Source organism: Galeopterus variegatus, unplaced genomic scaffold, assembly GCF_000696425.1.
Source record: "Galeopterus variegatus unplaced genomic scaffold, G_variegatus-3.0.2 Scaffold5054, whole genome shotgun sequence".
Lineage (NCBI taxonomy): Eukaryota > Metazoa > Chordata > Mammalia > Dermoptera > Cynocephalidae > Galeopterus > Galeopterus variegatus.
In genome coordinates this window covers 85,900-105,759 of record NW_007731165.1, presented here as the reverse complement: position 1 = coordinate 105,759, position 19,860 = coordinate 85,900, and the positions used below count along the sequence as shown (strand labels likewise).

Here is a 19,860-nt window from a genome sequence, read left to right as displayed (position 1 = left end):
TTTTTTGGATTTTGAAATATTTGCATTATATTTACTGGTTCAGCATCCCTAATCCAAAGATCCAAAATACTCTAATGAACATTTCCTTTGAGTACCATTCTGGTGCTCAAAAAGTTTTGGATTTTGGAGGATTTAGGATTTTGGGATTGGAGATACTTAACCTATATATCGCAAAAATTTAAACATTTTAATAATTTAACATAATTATTTTACCTTTTGTTCCTATTTATTTTACTTTATGCATTTGAAAGTGTTATTCTGGAAAGTGGTCCATAGACTTCACCAGATTGCCAAAAAAGGTCCCTGGCACCTTTGTACCTGCAGTTAGTTCTTGATTCTTTACTCTCTAAAGCTTTACTGAATGAATGGTGGGAAAATGAATGAAAGGGTAATGAAAGGGAGTTGAGATTTGCATAATTCAAAACTTTTTATTGTTCTATCCCCTCTCCACTAGCAGGTTACTTCCCAGATCCTCTTTTTTAGGCTAAAATTAACTTGAGTTCACATTCAGCCATCCATTTAAATAATAATGCCTTTTTTGTGCACCAAGTTTATGGAATAAAATAGCTCAGTGGCAGGTTGTATGGAGCCCCAAGAATAGAACCAGTTTGGATTAAATATTAGCTAGGGCTAATCCAAAACAGAAATTCTATATGTCTGATTAAGAGTTAACATATTATATTTAAGTTAATCTGGATGTCTGTGGCTATGTGCATGTTTCTAGCTTTACCAAAAGTAGCCCTGTTTTCTGCCCCCCTTAAAATATTTTTTCTCGGGCCGGCCCGTGGCTCACTCGGGAGAGTGCGGTGCTGATAACACCAGGGCCCCGGGTTCGGATCCCATATAGGGATGGCTAGTTCGCTCACTGGCTGAGCGTGGTGCTGACAACACCAAGTCAAGGGTTAAGACCCCCTTACCGGTCATCTTTTAAAAAAAAAATTTTTTTTGTCTTCTCAACAGCCTTTTCCTCTGAACCTGTTGGTTTTTCTGAAGGAAAGTATGTCAAGTAACTACAAACTTTTACTCTTTCTAGTTATAAAAGAAATATTTATATGGAAATTCTTAAGACAAATATTGTAATAAGCCCAAAGAGAACTACGTAAAAATAAATGTAGTGAGTGACATCTGATTGTCTTTATTGTCTGGCTTTCAGTAAGCCATGTGGGCTTTATCATGCTCAGATATCTGTTTGAAGAAATCAGGATTTTAGAGCAAGCTTTCTTCTTAAACAGATTTTAAAAATGAGAACGAGTTGGTTTTTAAAAAAATGTATTTGATTAAATTTCCTCAGAGTTTCATTTTATACTTGTTACATTCTTAGAATTTCTTTTGAATTGTAATAGCTGGAAGATATAAGGGAGCAACTTGGGGACAGGAGCGAGGAGAGAAACTCTCTCTGTCTCTCTCTCGTTCAAGCAATCAGACTTTCCAGCTCTTTAATATAATAAGCTTTATGTTAGAACAGTTTACTTTATATTGAAAGGGAAATGAAAATATTTCCCTTTTTTTGGCAGCTGGCCAGTACAGGGATTGAACCCTGGACCTTGGTGTAATCAGCATCACACTCTAACCAACTGAGCTAATCAGCTAGCCTGAAAATATTTATTGCTGGTGATATTATTTGCTGAACTTGTCTGTATATTTCTTTTCTTTCTTTTTTTTTTTTTTTGTCTTTTTCCGTGTCCGGCAACGGATCGCAACCCTCAGTGTTGCCCCCGTACCGGACCGGGGACCGGCAACGGGATCGCAACCCTTGGCGTTGCTCCCGCGCCTCGCTCAGCCAGTGAGCGGGAACCGGTCTGTATGTGGGATCCGAACCCTCGGGCGGGAGCGCCACCGCGCTTCCCAAGCGGCGCACTATCCAGTGCGCCACCGGGCCGGCCCTGTATATTTCTTTAAGATTACATTTAGCATAAGTTATTTCAAAAGTTGTCTACAACCTCACTACTTTTTTTCTAATGTTAGACAATTTATAATTGTAAACAGTAATTAGAATATTGACTGAATTCTGATATCTTTTCTTTTTTTTTTCCTTTGGTGGCCAGCTGGTAAGGAGAACCGAACCCTTGGCCTTGGTGTTACATGGCTGTGCTCTAACCAACTGAGCTAACCAGCTAGCCCCAAGAATATTGAATGAATTCTGGATTTTTACAGCTAGACATAGATGGGGTTATAAAAAGGAATGTTACAAAAAAAAAAAAAAGGAATGTGACCCTTTTAACTCAAAAAAGTTGGAAGTCGTTAGTCTCATAAGCATTCTTTTCTGTAAAGTCCACATCTGCAAAACATTTTGTAAACAATCTAGACATTATAGATTAGTTTTTTCCATCAGGGGGGAGTTTTATCCAGATATCCCTTTGTCTTTATGAGGAAGTGTGTAGTTCATTAATTTTAGTTGTGAGATATTTTTCTTCCAACTTCAAGTAGAAATTTTTTCAGAATTGCTGTCATTTTGCAGCCTTGTGAAAGAATATGGATGAGGCTGAAAAGATAAGGAAAACCATTGGGAATGGTGACATTGTGTTATGTCTGAGTGACAGTGTATCTTCCATTTCTCTCTTTTTTTATATATAGGTATGCTTATTCAGGTGTTAATTGGGGAGAAGGAGGCTGGCCACTTAGCTCAGTTGGTTAGAATGTGGTATTGATAACACCAAGGTCCAGAGGTTTTGATTCCTGTTACCACCCAGCCACCAAAAATAAAAAAATAAAATAAAATTGGGAGAAAGAAGCTCATTTCACTACCTGGCTATCCAGTTTTCTGTGACATGTATTGTATTGGAAACTGTCAGATATGGCAGCAGTAAAAGTCAGTTTCTTAAACTAGAAAATGAATTAATAATTAGTTATTTTTTGGTGATGTGTTACAGTGTTGAGTCACATAAACACATTTGTCTGAATTTTTGTCATCAAAAGTGATCTGATCCTGGGCCGACCCATGGCTCACTCGGGAGAGTGCGGTGCTGATAACACCAAGGCCCCGGGTTCGGATCCCACATAGGGATGGCCGGTTCGCTCACTGGCTGAGCGTGGTGCTGACAACACCAAGTCAAGGGTTAAGATCCCCTTACCGGTCATCTTTAAAAAAAAAAAAAGAAAAGAAAAAAAAGTGATCTGATCTGTAATAATGAATAGGCAAATAATTTCTGGGATTCTTTTGGAGATAGAATTTTGTTTTGTTGCACTGTGCTTCCTTATTCTCAGATATATTTTGTGTGGTCAAAATAGTTTGTATTCATTGATTTTTTTCTTTTTTCTTTTTTTCTTTCAAGGTCATCTTCTGTTTTTCCTTTTTTTAAAAAAAAATTCTTTTTTTTTCTTTTCTTCATTGATTTTTTTTTAACAAGAAAGTCACTGGCACTAAAAATAGTGCCTTTTAATCTCAGAAAAAATGATGTAACTGACATTAAACCTTATTTGGGATGTTGGCAATTAGAAACCATGATTTTTTTCCTGGCTGTTCTGTTTGTAGCTATATAGGATTGAAGTGAAAGTAGAAATTAAGTTGGTTTTATTGTACAATACCAACCTTTCTCCCTTTGCTACTCCTATTACACATGTTAGTTTGAGATGAATCACTTAAATTGAAATGGGTATTTTTTGTTGTTGTTTTTTGAGTGTGTGAAAAGAAGATACCTGTTCTAAGAGGCCATTGGAAACAAATTATTTGTCATTTAAAAATAGAAAACAAAATTATACCAACATGAAAATCAGTGATAAGGTGGATATTGCTTTTTGGAATAACTGTGTTTTGGGAGCATTCAGAGAATTTTCAAGGAGGAACAGTGAAGGTTTAGTAAAGCTTTTAATTTATGAGGCCAAAGTCAAGAGTAATAAATGTACTTGGGAGGGATGTTTCTTAATTTATCTTGTGCCCCTTATTTTCATTTACAAGGAAAATATTTGCACCTTATTTTAAGCCTAAGTAAAGTACTATGTTTGCATTTCAAATAGCTGATTTGCTTCTGGTTTTTGTAACCATTATTTGACTTTTTTTAGTTTGTTTTTCTACCTCATTTTTTATTTTTATTATTATTATTATCATTTTTTACCTTTTTAGATAGTTGAAATTATCTGAGGTTTCGAAAGGGAGAATGTCCTGCTGAAAATCAGTGTTATTAATAAAATGTATTCATTGCTCTGGACCTTTCCAACTGTTAAATGAAGTTTTTGTTTTGAAATTTGCACCTGTTATTTGTGATGTGGTTTTATTGACTGTATCATTAAATACTCTCTCTCCTTGAAATACTGGTGTCTAAATTCTTTAAAAAGTTACCTACTTATAGAGGGTTTGGTGGGAAAAAAAAAGAACAGGGGCATTGGTATATTAGTGTGTTTGTAATCCTTGAAAAATATTAGGTCTTGCCACATTTGGAGTGACTGTCTTAAATACCCATTACTTTCCAAAAGAATAATATTTATTTGCTCATTCCCTGCTTAATGCAATTTTGGGGCTGTTTAGTGGCATGGAATAAATGTTTAGCAGTGTGTGTTCTGCAGAGAAGTACACCAAAAAAAAAAAAAGTTTTTTTCCATTCCCATGAGTAGTAGACAAACTGCAGAGGTCACTGAAGAGCTCATATTTTTGAAACACATTCCTTTTTTGGCTGCTGTATAGTTTGCTTTGTTATTGCGCAATAAGCTACACACCCTCTGTCTTTTGGGGTCATATTAGCCAGCCAAGCCTTTTATGTGCTAAATATGGAAAGTATGGAAAGTGTCTGCTTACTAATTGCTCTGGTGGGCTTAGCTCTCATTATAGAGATCTGTAAACAGGTCTGTTTCCTTTCCGGTTTTCCTTTTTTTGTCAAGTACAGCTTTTTTTTTTTAAGTAAGGTTTTTTTTTAAAAAAAAAGAAAAAGAAAAAAGAAAAAGTGTAGGTGTTGTCAGCAGTAGGGTCCTATATGGAATGGACGCTCTATTTTGGAAACAAGGCTGGGCTGACCCGTATTTGCTCGATATTGGGAACCTTGCTTTTATTTAAGATGCTCCGCTGCTAGAGAAATGAGAACCAGGTAGGCTTCGTTCTGAGATCAAACCGTTTGTGCAACCCCTGTATCTGAATGTGGTAGGGGAAGCTAGGAACTGCTTGTTTGTGACTCGATCCAGCCTCAACTGGAATCATCCAGTTTGAGTTGGCTGCTTGCCACCTCCCGGAGGCTTCCTTGTTTTGCCACGCCAGGGTTTCTGCCCGGCCCTCAGCCCAGGGGCGGGGCCGGACGAGGCTACGGGACCCGGCAGTGACTGGGCAGGAGGTGGGAGGGGAAAGGTGGCGCTATCCGCACTAGCTTCCCAGTGGCTGCCAGTTAACCGGGGTTTGTCCTGCGTAGGAAGTGTTTCAGATTTAGCAAGGGTGAACGCCCAAGAGTAGAGGCTGGTGCGAACTCTATTTTCAATACATCTTTAACCCCTTGCTTTAATAGTAATTTGTCCTCTGACCTTTAGAAGCTAAGGCTTGAAAAACTGCCTCTGCCATACCATGGCTTGGCTATATCACAACATGGTCTGCATTTGGTGACAAGGAGTTTATTACCAAAGTCCCTAGGAACGTTGGCTTTAGTTATGTTTGTTTGAAGAACTGTCTCTCCCTTACCCCTTTTCATTTCCGCTTGAGTCGTGCTGGGGTTTATTTTGGTTAGTTAGGTGGAAGGGATTAAAATAGGTTTGGGGGTAAAATAGTTTCTGCTATCTTGTGGGTTTTTATTTAATCTTTTTTTTTTTTTTTTTGTGGTGGTGGCTGGCCAGTACAGTAATCTGAACCCTTAGTCTTGATGTTATAACACTGTGCCCTAACCAGCTAACCTAACTGGCCAGCCCCTAATTTAATTTTGATGTAAACATTTTTTAAATGTTGCTTTAATAATTAACAAAAAGTAATTCAGCAGATTAAAGTTTTAACCAGTGAGTTTTAAAATTGAAAATGCTGTAATAAGTTGTATCTGTTTGACTTGGAAGCAAAATATGTAAAATCTTAAAAAAAAAAAAAAAAGGAAAAGAAAAAGAAAACCAGTATTACACTTAAGTTACGAATTTTTGATGTCATGGCTGCTTTGTGCACAAAAGGGGCCTCTTTCACAGATTGCCTCTTTGAGAAATAAGGGAGTTAAGTGATTAAATAGAGCCTAATTAATGATCAGAAATTATTAAAATTGGGGCCAGCTTGTGGCTCACTTGGGAGAGTGTGGTGCTGACAACACCAAGTCAAGGGTTAAGATCCCCTTTCTGGTCATCTAAAAAAAAAAAAAAAAAGAAATCTACTGTAACTCTTTTCTTAATTCCTCCATAGGTAGTGTGTCTTTTTCTTTCAGAGGCCTTCAAGATTTTCTCTTTATCTTTGGTTTTCAACAATTCGAATATGATATATTTATATTTGTTGTGTTTGCATGTGCTTATTTATTGTATGTGTTGCATATTGGTATTTAATCTTTTTCAGATTCTGTGAGTTTCTTGCCTCTGTGGTTTGATATCTTTTATTATTTTGGGAAAATTATTGGCTATTATATTTACAAATATATATATATTTTTTCTGTCTCTTCTTGGATTCAAATTACTCATGTTAGCTCTTGGATGTTTTGTTCTGTTTTCTGTTTGTTTTACTCTTTTTTCTCTTTCTGTTTCAACTTGAGTAGTCTGTTAACCTATCTTCAAGTTCACTGATTATTTCCTTAGCTGTATTGAGTTTACTGATGAGCCTCTCAAAGGCATTCTTCAAATCTGTTTTTTTTTTTAATTTCTAGCATTTTCATATGATTCTTTTACAGCCTCCACTTCTCCACTGAAATTTCCTTTCTGTGCATTCATGTTGTTTATATTTTCCACAAGAGCTTTTCACATTTTAGTTAAGTTGTCTTAAATTCTCTGTCAGATAACTACAACATCTGGGTGTTACACCGTTAGTCATTTTTAGTTAAGTTAAAACTTCACTCAGTGCACTTTTGGTGATCTTGTTCTCTTTTACCCCTTTGGGTTGTTTTCACGTGGGGGCTCTTTTTAATCTGTCTTAGAGTACAAAGTGTGTGATTGCTTTTACCTACAAAGGTTTGTGAGAAAACTGAAAGAGCACCTCTGGTAATTTGCTTACATAAATTGTTAGTCATTTGTTAAATTATATGCTATTAGAGTTTACTGCTGCTAGAAATTGTATAAAGTTCTCTCTATAGGACATCTTCCTTAATCTGCTTTGTACAGTAAGTTAACTCTTTCTAGGTAGACAAAATATTAAGTGAAATATCTTAAAAAATGTCTTTGTAGCGTTAGTTTTCTCTTAAGAATCTCAGACTCATACTCTAAAAACTTTTCTTTGGTGTGGAAGAGGAGATTAGAAATATATTGCTAAGATAATGGTAGTAAAACATTTTCTTACAAATTGGTGGGAAAACATTATTCAATAAAATAGGATCGGACATTTTTAGAATTTGGCTTGTTAATAACCATTTGACTTCCTCTTAATACCATTAAATTTAAAAAACATTTTTAATGTTTGGAGTTGTAAATACCCCCGGCACTAAATTCCTTTTTTTCATTCTAGTAATTCCTTTCTGCTTTTAAAGTGGAAATTTATGCTTTTAAGAATCATTTTGCTCACTTATTGGAGCTATTTGGTGTTACATTGTGAAATACATGTGGAGACTTTATCAAGATGACACCATGGTGTTGGTTTTTCTTAATAGTTTCAATACTATAACAATTATTTAAATGTGCTAAACCTCTAAAGTTTTATACCTTTCATAAATGGCATTTCTTTATTAAGCCTGCACACATATATTCTGGGCTGTGCTTAGACATTGTTTCAGCATTGTAATGGCCTAACATTGTCTCTTATTTAAAGGATGATATGTTTGTTTACTGGGGAGGTATTTGCTTCTAGAGCTAGGCTGCCCAATACTATAGCTAGTAGCCACATGTGGTTATGGAGCACTGGAAATGTGGCTATTCTGTGCATATTGATCCATACTGTAACATGGATGAACCTCAAAAATATGCTAAGTAAAAGAAGCCAGTCAAAGAAGACCACATATTATATGATTTTATTTATACGAAATGTCCAGAATAGGTAAACTAAAGAGATAGAAAGTAGATTAGTAGTTGCCTAGGGCTGAAGGTGGAAAAGAATTCAGAGTGACTGCTAGTGGGAATAAAGTTTCTTTTTGGGGTCATGAAAATATACTAAAATTACGTGATGGTGATGATTGCATAACTCTGTAAATATACTAAAAACCATTACTTGTCCACTTTTAAATGGGTAAATTTTGTGGTATGAAATTATATCTCAGTAGAACTGTTTAAAAAATACAACAAAATTTGAAGACCTGGCTAAAAAAAAAATGTTTATTAATTTTTGCGTCTTCAAATATTTTGAATATATTAGTGTAGATAAAACAAATTATTAAAATTAATTTCACCTGTTTCTTTTTACTTTTTTATTTTTTGGCAGGGCCAGTATGGGGATCTGAACCCTTGACCTTGGTATTGCAAGGCCATGCTCTTCCCAGCTGAGCTAACAGGCCAGCCCTCTTTTTACTTTTTAAAATATGGTCATTTGAAAATTTAAAATTATATTTGTGGCTTAATTTTCGATTGGACAGCAGTGTCTTAGAAGCAAGCTTTATCAAAGCTGTAATGTCACAAAGTAATTTGTGCATCAATTTAGTGCTTTTTGTTTTGTTTAAAGACAGAGTCCATTATTTTCCTTTCCTTCTTTTTTAATTCTCAAAACCCTTCGACTTTCTTGGAAATTATGGATCACTGGGAAAGGCTTTTGGGACTCTTATACCTAAAATATAAACTGAACTACTTTCAGATTTCTTTTCCAACAAATTTAGTATAGGTCAGGCTAAAATGCATATTGGATTCCAGGGTGGCCGAGAGAATCACTCAACTCCTGAAAAAAATTTAATTTCTTAGCCCCCAAATAAATAATTTTAATTCCCCAAGAAAAAAATTAAATCATCTTAACCAGTGTAAAAAAATTTTTTTTATTTTAAAAAGAACTTAAATCTGAAGGTAATTGGGGGTAGGGGGTGCAGCTGGCCTGTACAAGGATCCAGGATTTTAAACAACTGAGGTAATTGGCCAGCCCCCCAAAGGTCAGTTTTAAGTTTTGGCAAACACTTTTTGATAGAGGTTTAAAATGTGTCAGTTAACACACAGTGGAATTCTGGTGTTGGAATTAGTAGACAAACAATTAATAAACATCCCTGTTGTTTCTAGACCTAATTTATATGATCAAAACTAATTCTTTGTATGTTATTTTCAGTTGTGTGGTGGGGGCAGACTAGCTTCCTGAATATGCTGTGTCATGGTGATTGGAACCATTTTGGACTGTAGGTTTGTGTTTATCGCTGTAAGAACTTGATTGGCCCAGCTTCTTTGGAATTTAAAAGTACATTAGGGCCAAGGTTCTTTTGGAAAATGTAGAAAAACAATTTTTTTTTCACTTTACTCACTATAAATTTTATACTTAGCATCTGTTTGTAGCAGAATCTGATCACGTATCTGACAAAAAAGCAATCTGAACATAAGTTAGTAAGAAGTACTTGGTAATGGAGTCTGTGCTAGATGATGATGTTATAATTCTTAAAGTTAACTAAAAAATAGTAAGAAGTACTTGGTAATGGAGTCTGTGCTAGATGACGATAATTCTTAAAGTTAACTAGGGAATGTTAGGGCCCAGTAAAGGCCACCAGAAAGTAAGTCAAATGATTCTTAGTAATAGATTAACAAAAGCATAACCTCTTTCCATTTTTGCTGTCATTATTAGAATAGTAGATTCTGAAACCACCGTATTATGTTTTTTTTTTTTTTGTCTTTTTTCCGTGTCCGGCAACGGATCGCAACCCTCAGTGTTGCCCCCGTACCGGACCGGGGACCAGCAACGGGATTGCAACCCTCGGTGTTGCTCCCGTGCCTCGCTCAGCCAGTGAGCGGGAACCGGTCTGTATGTGGGATCCAAACCCTCGGGCGGGAGCGCCGCCGCGCTTCCCAAGCGGCGCACTATCCAGTGCAGTGCGCCACCGGGCTGGCCCATCTACTTTCTGTCTCTATGAATTTTTGACTACTCTAGGTACTTCATATGCGTAGAATTATACAACATTTATCCTTTTGTGTCTGGCTTATTTCTTTTAGCATATTATCAAGATTCACCCATCTCGCTGCATGTGTCAAATTTCATTCCTTTTTAAGGCTGAATAATATTCCTTTAACATTTTTTGGTAAGCTTTAATTGTCTGCCAGTTATTCTATAGATCACTACGAGGGTACTTCAAAAAGTTCATGGAAAGAATCATATTATGTTTTAATTCTATTATTCTACAAACTTTTTGAAGTATCCTCATATTTCCATCATATTTCTTTTATTTAACTCGACCCGAAGACAGTAATAAACGTAAAAATATTAATTGCAGCTATAATTGCATCCCAAGAATTACTTGTATTTAACCTTTGTGAGAAAGTTAACCACATACAGCATATTTTTTTTTTCCTTTCTGTCTTTTTTCGTGACCGGTAATGGGATCGCAACCCTCAGTGTCACGCCCGTACCGCGACCGGCAACGGGATCACAACCCTCGGTGTCGCGCCCGCACCGCGCTCAACCAGTGAGCGGACCAGTCTCTATATGGGATCAGAACCCTGGGCGGGAGCGTTGCCACACTCCCAAGCGCCGCACTCAACCGAGTGCGCCACCAGGCCGGCCCTCACATACAGCATATTTAAACTCAATTTTTTTTTTTTTATCTTTTTTCGTGACCGGCAACGGATCGCAACCCTCAGTGTCGCGCCCATACCGGACCGGGACCGGCAACGGGATCGCAACCCTCGGTGTTGCACCCGCAACCTCACTCAGCCAGTGAGCGGCTGATCTGTATGTGGGATCCAAACCCTTGGCGGGAGCGCCGCCGTGTTCTCAAGCAGCGCACTGTAGCAGTGCGCCACCGGGCTGGCCCCTAAACTCAATTTTAATCAGCATTTTCTGCCAAACTAAGGCACTCTTTAAAAAGTAGTCTTCGGGGCTTGACAGTTATAAAAAATAATAAAATAAAATAAATAAAAGGTAGTCTTTAATGATTTTTTTTTTCTAATTTATGTAAGCTGTTGGACTTGAGAATAGGAAGATAAATAAAGCCAATTATTCCATTTTCTGTCTCTATGAATTTAACTATTCTTAGTATACCATGTAAGTGGAATCATACAATATTTGTCTTTTTGTGTCTGGATTTTTTCACTTAGTGCAATATCTTAAAGGTTCATCCATATTATAGCATATGTCAGAATTTCCTTCCTGTTTAAGGCTGAATAATATTCCATTGTATGTATATACAACATTTTGTTTATCCTTTCTTCTGTTGATGGACCCTTGGGCTTTTACTTATTAGCTGTTGAATATGGGTGTACCAATAGTTATGCAAGTTCCTGTTTTTTGGGGGGGGGCGGGGTTGCTGGCTGGTATGGGGATCTAAACCATTGACGTTGGTGTTACCAAATGCCACATGCTGAGTGAGCTAACTGGCCAGCCCTGAATTCCTGTTTTCAGTTCTTTTGGGTATATAACCACAGGTAAAATTGATGGATCATATGGTTAGTCTTAGTTTATTTTTGGGAACTACAGTGGCTGCACCATTTTACCTTTCCACCAGTAATGCACAAAATAAAAAACCAGAATGTAGAAGGGTTCCACTTTTTTCACATCCTTGCCAATACTTGTTATTTTGTTTATTTTTAATAGCCATCCTAATGGGTGTATAATAATAGCCATTCTCATGTGGTTTTGGTTTGCATTTCCCAGATGGTTAGTGATGTTGAGTATCTTTTTGTGTGCTTATTGGTCATTTGTATATCTTTGGAGAAATGTCTAAGTCCTTTGCCCATTTTTTGTTGTTGAGTTGTATCATTATTTTTAAGGCGAAGTTAAAATGTCTTAAAATTATAAAGCAAAGTACCCCATTAATCTCTTTATGCAAAATAGAAGTTTTACTGATTTCTTCTGAACATTGTACTTTGGTGAGGAAAAATCTAATTGTGATACTAAACTACCACCTTAAATCCCTAAGTTGAGGTTAAAAAGAAACCTGTTGCACTAAGAATTCATTTGAATATGAATGGAATAGTTTTCGTTGATGTAAACTTTTCTAGATTATGGGTAGCAATACTGTATATCTCACTCACTGTTTAAAAATTACAAAACTGGGGGGGAGGGGAGAGAAAGGGGGGGAAAAGGAACGGGTAAAGGGACACAAATCAACTACAGTGTATATTAGGAGGTTAAAATAAAAAAAATAAAAAATAGATAAATAAAGTAAAATATCATTGAACAGAAAAAAAATTACAAAACTGTTTTGTCTGCAAAGTACTTTGACCTTAGTATTGATATGGCAAAAGTACACATTGTAAGAAGCTGTTTGTACTTCACCTTTCCACAGTGTTTTCCAAAATCAAGTGATGTCAGAGTGTTTCCGATCCCAGCTCCCAACCCTCCAACCCCTCCCCCCCCCCTTTTTTTTTGATGGCTGGCCAGCATGGAGATCTGAACTTGTAACCTTGGTGCTGTAAGGCTGTGCTCTAACCAAATGAGCTAACCAGCTAGCCTCCCAGCTTCCCCTTAAGTAGTATAATTTCCAGAAATTGACATTTCTTCTTCTTCTTTTTCTGTAAGTTTGGGAGTTACTCAAAGATTTTTATGAAATGATGCATCAGTAATAAGTAAGAATAATCACTTTAAGGGTCCTGTGATTGGATTGCACTTGAAACTAGCATGTTGGTTTTTCAAAAGAAGGGAAAGCCGTCAAAGAAATAATGTAGGCCAGGGTTTCTCAGTCTTGCCACTATTCACATTTCAGCCCAGAGAATTCTTTGTTGTGCAGACTGTCCTGTGTACTGTAGGATTTTTAGCAGCAACCCTGGCCTCAACCTCCTAGATGCTAGTACTAGCCCTCTACTCACCTGTAATCACCAAAAATGTCTCCTGGGCGGCGGGGGCAAAAGTTCTCCACTATCCCAGCCACTGATTGTAGGTATTTCTAACTATAGGATTTGTGGATGAAATAGAATAATCACCCAAAGACTCTGGTCTTTGTCAGACATTTAAAACCTTTTTTTGCATGTGTATTTTAATTGTGCCACTGCCTTTTTTTTTTATTTTTAGAAATAAACATCCCAGAAAAATGTTTATCTCTCAAAATCATCTTCCACAAAGTTCTAGATAACAGGATCCATGAAGTGTTTTTGTTTTTATAAATATCAGTAGTTTTTCAATGAGGTTATTAATCATTTAACGTCTTGAAACAGCCATTATTTTTCCTGTGTAATTAATGAAATATCGAGAAAAACTTTGTAGTTTCTAACCAAGTAGTATTTTATCAGAAATTTTCATTTCACTCTTAGATATCAAATTTAACACCAACCTCCATTTTATTGAGCTTATGTGCTTTCCTAAGCATTAATCTCAATTACTTGCACAATTCTAATCCATAATTTCTTTCAGAAACAGGTGTTACATATCCAGCACCATACTAGGTTCTGTGTTTACAAAGATGAATCCAGTATTAGACTTTGAAGAAGGCTGGTAAATGAGTCATTATAATACAGAGTGAAAGTATTTAAGACAGTCATTGTAGTAAGAGTCCTAGGAACACACAGCTAAGATACCAATGAATTTTATGGGATGGGGTGGGTTGGAGCGGGGATGTCAGGAACAACTACAGAGCAGTAGTTTAACATTGGAGCTAATCCTTGAAGGCAGGCAAGGAGAGAGAGGAAGGTGCCTTCAATGGGAGTGGGTATGGACAAGAATTTTCGTTTGCTTGCTATATGCTAGGCAGAGTGCTGAGCACTTTATAAGCATTAACTCATTAAATCCTCAAAATAGCCCCTCTCAAGGAGTAGATGTTATCACCATTTACACACAAGAAAATTAAGGATTAGGGACAAAGTAATTTAACCAAGCATTCATAGGTAGTAAGAAAAAAAGGTACCGTGGCTGGTATAACACTCCGATGTTAGATCATTATTAGGTGGGGTTTGGAAGGTCATGAGAACAGAATGAGAAGGAGTGGCTAGAAAATTATTTTGGGTCCAAGTTGTAAAGGGTCCTCTCTACCTTGAGGAATATGGACTTTATCCTGGAGATGTTTGGGAGCTATCAGAGATGGAAAATTGGAGGTGGGTAGAGAGTCATAGAATCCTAGAGCTGACTAGGGACCTTTAAAGACCGTGAGGTCTGATAACCCAGTAGGGAAACTGAGGTTTAGAGAAGCAAAATGAGGCACCTCCCAGCAGAGTTTTTCTGACTTAAAAAAAAATAGATGCCATGGGGCTGGCCCGGTGGCGCACTGCTATAGTGCGCCGCTTGGGAAGTGCGGCGGCGCTCCCGCCGAGGGTTCGGATCCCACATACAGACCAGTTCCCGCTCACTGGCTGAGCAAGGCGCGAGAGCAACACCGAGGGTTGTGATCCCGTTGCCGGTCCCGGTCCGGTATGGGGGTGACACTGAGGGTTGCGATCCATTGCCGGACACGGAAAAAGACAAAAAGGAAAAAAAAAAAATAGATGCCAAATGCAAAAATTAAAAAATAAAACAGAGGCTTAATTCAGGTTACATCATAAGTGGCAGTTGAAAATGGTAGTGGAGTCAACATCAGACTGTCTACTAAACTAGGGGTTGTTTTTTTTTTTTTAATTTCTGGACTCAGGACCCTTTTGCTTTCTTAAATTATTGAGTTTTTGTTTATCGTGGGTAGTATCTGTTGACATTTGCCATATTGAAATAAAAACTTTTATTTTAAAACTTTAACATATTTTATATTAAAAATATCAGTGAAAAGAGCGACATTGTTTTATCTTTTTGCAAATCTCTTTAATGTCTAGTTTACTTAGATAGTTAGATTCTTATAATTAACCCAGTATTCATACTGTGGTCATAAGGTTTTTTTGGGTGAAGTATATGAAGAAAATCTGGCCTCGTAAGATATGTAGTTGAAATAGAGAGGACTTATTCAACTGCATACCCCCTAAAAGGTCTTCACGCCACAGTTAAACAACTGCTGCACTAAAAAGATATGATTTGGACTTGTAAGAAATACGATATAGAGGGATTATTACCTGGTGCAGTGATGCGTTCCATTCAAGAAATTAGCTTTTTTCCTCATTCGAGGAAAGCACCTTGGACCAGTGGGCACATTTTGAGCCTTAGGGAAAATCTGCATTTTGCATATTTTTCCTCTTAACCCAAGCTTATATATTAATTATGTGGAGTGAAAAATTATTAGGAAGGGAGGTTGTTGGAAAATTATCACTTGAGAATATATCTGCTTTTAACAAATGGTGGACCCTCTTTTAATTGCAGAGTTTTATAATTGCTTTAATTGCTCCTTTTGAGAAACATCTATGCCAGATATTTCTCAACTTAATTTGGTTAAATACCTTTTAATCTTTTGGCTTGAAAACAAAAAAACAAAAACATAGGCTGGCTGGTTAGCTCAGCTGGCTGGAGCACAGCCTTACAAAACCAAGGTCATGGGGTTTGGATCCCTGCACTGGGCAGCTGCAAAAAAAAAAGCCTATTTACGTAATTGATTGTTTACAAATAATACAGGGATATAGAACATAGAAGCCAGTCATTGGATGCCACTCTTGTGTGTGAACAAATATAGCCCTGAGTCATCTTATAAATAATATACCCAGTGCCTTGACATTTCAGTGATGAGTCAGATGCTCATATAGTTTTGTATATAGTGTAGGAACAGGAATAGTTGGTTATCTGTTGAGATGATTTGATTTATAAGAATCTTAGCCTTCTATATTCTTTTTTTTTTTTTTTTTTTTTTTTTTTTTTTTTTTTTAGCGGCGCACTATCCAGTGCGCCACCGGGCTGGCCCTTAGCCTTCTATATTCTATTTGCTCATCAAGAATTATTATGTAACCAGTTGCTTATTCTTATATTTCTCCATTATGGACATTTTGATTAGACCTGCTTCTTATTTTTGTTAATAATCTTAATTATAAGTTATAAGCAAATATAAGAAATAATTCAGCCTTAATTGTCTTTGGAAATATGCTTAGGAGAAATGTAACTAGATTTTTTAAAATTGTGTTTCTTTGTTAGAGCATGGTGCTGATAACACCAAGGTCAAGGTTTGGATCCCCGTACCTGCCAGCTGCCAAAATAAAATTTTAAAAAACTGTTTCTTTCAAATTTTTTACCATTTAGTAAGATACTTTTAATTAATGTTGAAATTGTAATGTTGATGTGGCCAGGTAAACTTAAAGTCTACTTTCTTTTTTTTTTTTGTCTTTTTCTGTGTCCGGCAACGGATCGCAACCCTCAGTGTCGCCCCCGTACCGGACCGGGACCGGCAACGGGATCACAACCCTCGGTGTTGCTCCCGCGCCTTGCTCAGCCAGTGAGCAGGAACCAGTCTGTATGTGGGATCCGAACCCTCGGGCGGGAGCGCCGCCGCGCTTCCCAAGCGGCGCACTATCCAGTGCGCCACCGGGCTGGCCCTTAGCCTTCTATATTCTATTTGCTCATCAAGAATTATTATGTAACCAGTTGCTTATTCTTATATTTCTCCATTATGGACATTTTGATTAGACCTGCTTCTTATTTTTGTTAATAATCTTAATTATAAGTTATAAGCAAATATAAGAAATAATTCAGCCTTAATTGTCTTTGGAAATATGCTTAGGAGAAATGTAACTAGATTTTTTAAAATTGTGTTTCTTTGTTAGAGCATGGTGCTGATAACACCAAGGTCAAGGTTTGGATCCCCGTACCTGCCTGCTGCCAAAATAAAATTTTAAAAAACTGTTTCTTTCAAATTTTTTACCATTTAGAAAGATACTTTTAATTAATGTTGAAATTGTAATGTTGATGTGGCCAGGTAAACTTAAAGTCTACTTTCTTTTTTTTTTTTGTCTTTTTCCGTGTCCGGCAACGGATCGCAACCCTCAGTGTCGCCCCCGTACCGGACCGGGACCGGCAACGGGATCGCAGCCCTCGGTGTTGCTCCCACGCCTCGCTCAGCCAGTGAGCAGGAACCGGTCTCCACATGGGATCCGAACCCTCGGCAGGAACGCCGCCGCGCTCCCAAACGGCGCACTCTCCAGTGCGCCATCGGGCCAGCCCAACAATAAAACTTTTTTAAAAATTAAAATTGACAAATTCTGGGAATTTGGGCTTTTTCTTTAGTAAGACTGAAAATTATTTGGGAGTCTAAGTTTGTGCCCCCACAAATCTTTAGGATTGGGATCTTTAAATCTACAGTACATTTGATGTACTATAATAGAGATGTACATTATGGTTTAGGTTAGCATATCAAAATGTGAACTCATATCTCTTATCATTTTCATAATTCATTTAAAAACCTGTTCCCTTTCTAGTTACTATTTCAAATTGGTCAGCAGATGTTTCTGACAGTTAAATTCTACACCTTGTTTCAAACTTGGTGTGGTATGTTGATTCACCAAAAGAAAGTGTGATTAAATTTATAATAAATCTAATTTCTATCACTATTTTGTACTTTATTTTAAAATCATTATTACCATCAATGGATCATCTTCCTCTCCATTTTTACAATACAGATTTGTATATAACTTTGTTTTTGTTACCTTATTATTTCAATAGCCAGAAATTCTGCTCTTGCCCTTGTTTACTTCTCTACCCACTGTTGCTAAAGAATTTTGGTGTATATAATATTGGTAGTATTGTAATGAATATATTTTCCTTAATGGTTACTTTTTGATATATCAGAATTTATTAGGTTGATAAGTCACATAACATTGTGTACTGTAGTCATCTGGTGGCTTTGTTAATAATCTTGTATTACTTGCAGTATTTAATTCATGTAATAAGTATTTCTTTACTTCTGTGCCCAAAACAGAAGATTAATTTTGTTAACCTTTAATTTCAATGACAATATAGTATCCAGTCGGGATACTGTTTACTTAGTACTAGTAAGACTGCTTTTGCTGGATGATGTTTAAAAAAAAAAAAATTCTTTTTGTAGATGGGAAAACTGAAGCCCAATCATTTATAGGAGGCTTGGTAATGACCTCTTGTGGTTCTGTCTCAAGGTTTTTATCCCTACTAATTTGTATTTTGTAGCTTAGCTATTCCCTTTTGGCTCTTCTTGAGATAGGTTTATTTCCCTGTATTTCAAACTGCAGAAAGTTCTTGATAACCTCATTAAGTTTTCATCTTTTTGCCTTAGCATGTGAGAGCTAAATAAAAATGCTGTATAAATTCTTAGTTTTCTAGAAACATCATTAATTTTCTACAAGAAAACATTATAGTATTTTTTTTTTTTTTTTAAAGGCAGCAGCAAAATTTTTTAACTTAGGCTTGGACGCAGCTGTCTGGATGGAGTAGTGATTGTCCTGGATGTGAGATCTGTAGTCTTAGTACAAATGACAAAAACTACCATGGGTCTTTTCCTCTAGCTAGTGTGTTTAAGATGGATTACCCCCCACCCCCCCAGATATTTGCTTGAAAGATAAGGCTTCCATAATAGGGATGCGAGTAGGAAGCAAAATTTCAGAAAGACAGCAGCATCTATAAACAGCTTTTTACTAACCTACTTGAGAATGCCATGAAAGAACTAAAACCACAGCAATCTTGCACATCCAGCACTGAAAAGGGAATTTTCTGTTTCTCACATAGTTCTTAGGCATAATAAATTTATTTCAGTATCTCCTTTTCTTAATCTGACTGTGTAGGTAACATTTTCTTCATGTCTTTCAATTGACTATCTCCTCTTGAGGATTTTATTAAATTTAAGAGTAATAAATTCGATTTTATTCACTTTCACTCCAACATTATCCACAGAGAAGAGAGCCTAAACTAACAGAACTCAAGTAATATATTACTACTACTAATAGTAGCAGCAGTGCTGCTTCATATATTGAATGCCTGTCATATTCCAAACTCTCTAAACCTGTGGGATATTTTATTTAATTATCAATCATGTGAGAAAGGTACTGTTATCATTATTTCCAGTTTGTGGATGTGGAAAAACTGAGACTTAGCAACAGGTTAAGTGATTTGTCTAAGGACACATGCTATATGTCTGAGCCAAGACCTGAATATAGATCTCTGAATCCAAAACCCGTATAATATACTATTCTATTATTATTATTACCCTAAGTGAATTGCATTATGAATTGCAAGTGAATTGCATTATGAATACCCTAAGTGAATTTTATGTCATTTGAAAAAAAATGGTTCACATTATTCATAGAATTAAACATTTGCCTTTAGGTGTTATGCGGTAGTAAAAGAATGTTACTTTTTCTGTCACATACTTAGGTTAGTGTTTACTGTCTTCTGCCATCTGTGAATGTAGTGTATGAGATAGATGTGGGGGAAGTAGGGCCTACAGAAATCACAGTCCTAAAGTTTGCACCTGTTAATTATTGCCACTTGTCAATTTTAAGAAATTCTATATGCTACTCATTTTCTGTCTTTTCACTAAAGGTTGTTTTGTTTTTTGACCTTCTGCAGCAGTGATACTAGCAGTAGTTCAAGTGATGACTCTCCAGCCCGATCAGTTCAATCTGCAGCAGTCCCAGCACCCACTTCCCAATTGCTTTCATCTCTGGAAAAAGATGAGCCCCGTAAAAGTTTTGGGATCAAGGTTCAGAATCTTCCAGTACGCTCTACAGGTAAAATTGTGTATGACTATGATTTCTTCTCTGCTATTATTGGGGAATGAGATAGACTGGGCAACTTGAATTTTATACTTTGTAGTAAAAACAATTTTTCGGGCCGGCCCAGTGGCGCACTGGATAGTGCGCCGCTTGGGAAGCGCGGCGGCGCTCCCGTCCGAGGGTTCGGATCCCACGTACAGACCGGCTCCCGCTCACTGGCTG

The 19,860-nt window shown here is 36.8% G+C and overlaps 1 protein-coding gene across 3 annotated transcripts in view; it reads left to right on the top strand.

Annotated features, from left to right (window-relative positions):
* SPEN (spen family transcriptional repressor) overlaps positions 1-19,860 on the top strand; it is a 58,771-nt gene that overhangs the window by 7,919 nt on the left and 30,992 nt on the right. For 2 of the 3 annotated variants that reach the window (XM_008588827.1, XM_008588826.1), the window contains exons 1-2: positions 4,948-5,015; positions 19,493-19,653. In XM_008588827.1, the coding sequence (XP_008587049.1) occupies positions 5,005-5,015; positions 19,493-19,653 (172 nt within the window). In that variant the 5' untranslated portion in view covers positions 4,948-5,004. Of the gene's footprint in view, positions 1-4,947; positions 5,016-19,492; positions 19,654-19,860 lie in introns of those variants that run through there. The other variant, XM_008588830.1, reaches the window with a different exon arrangement.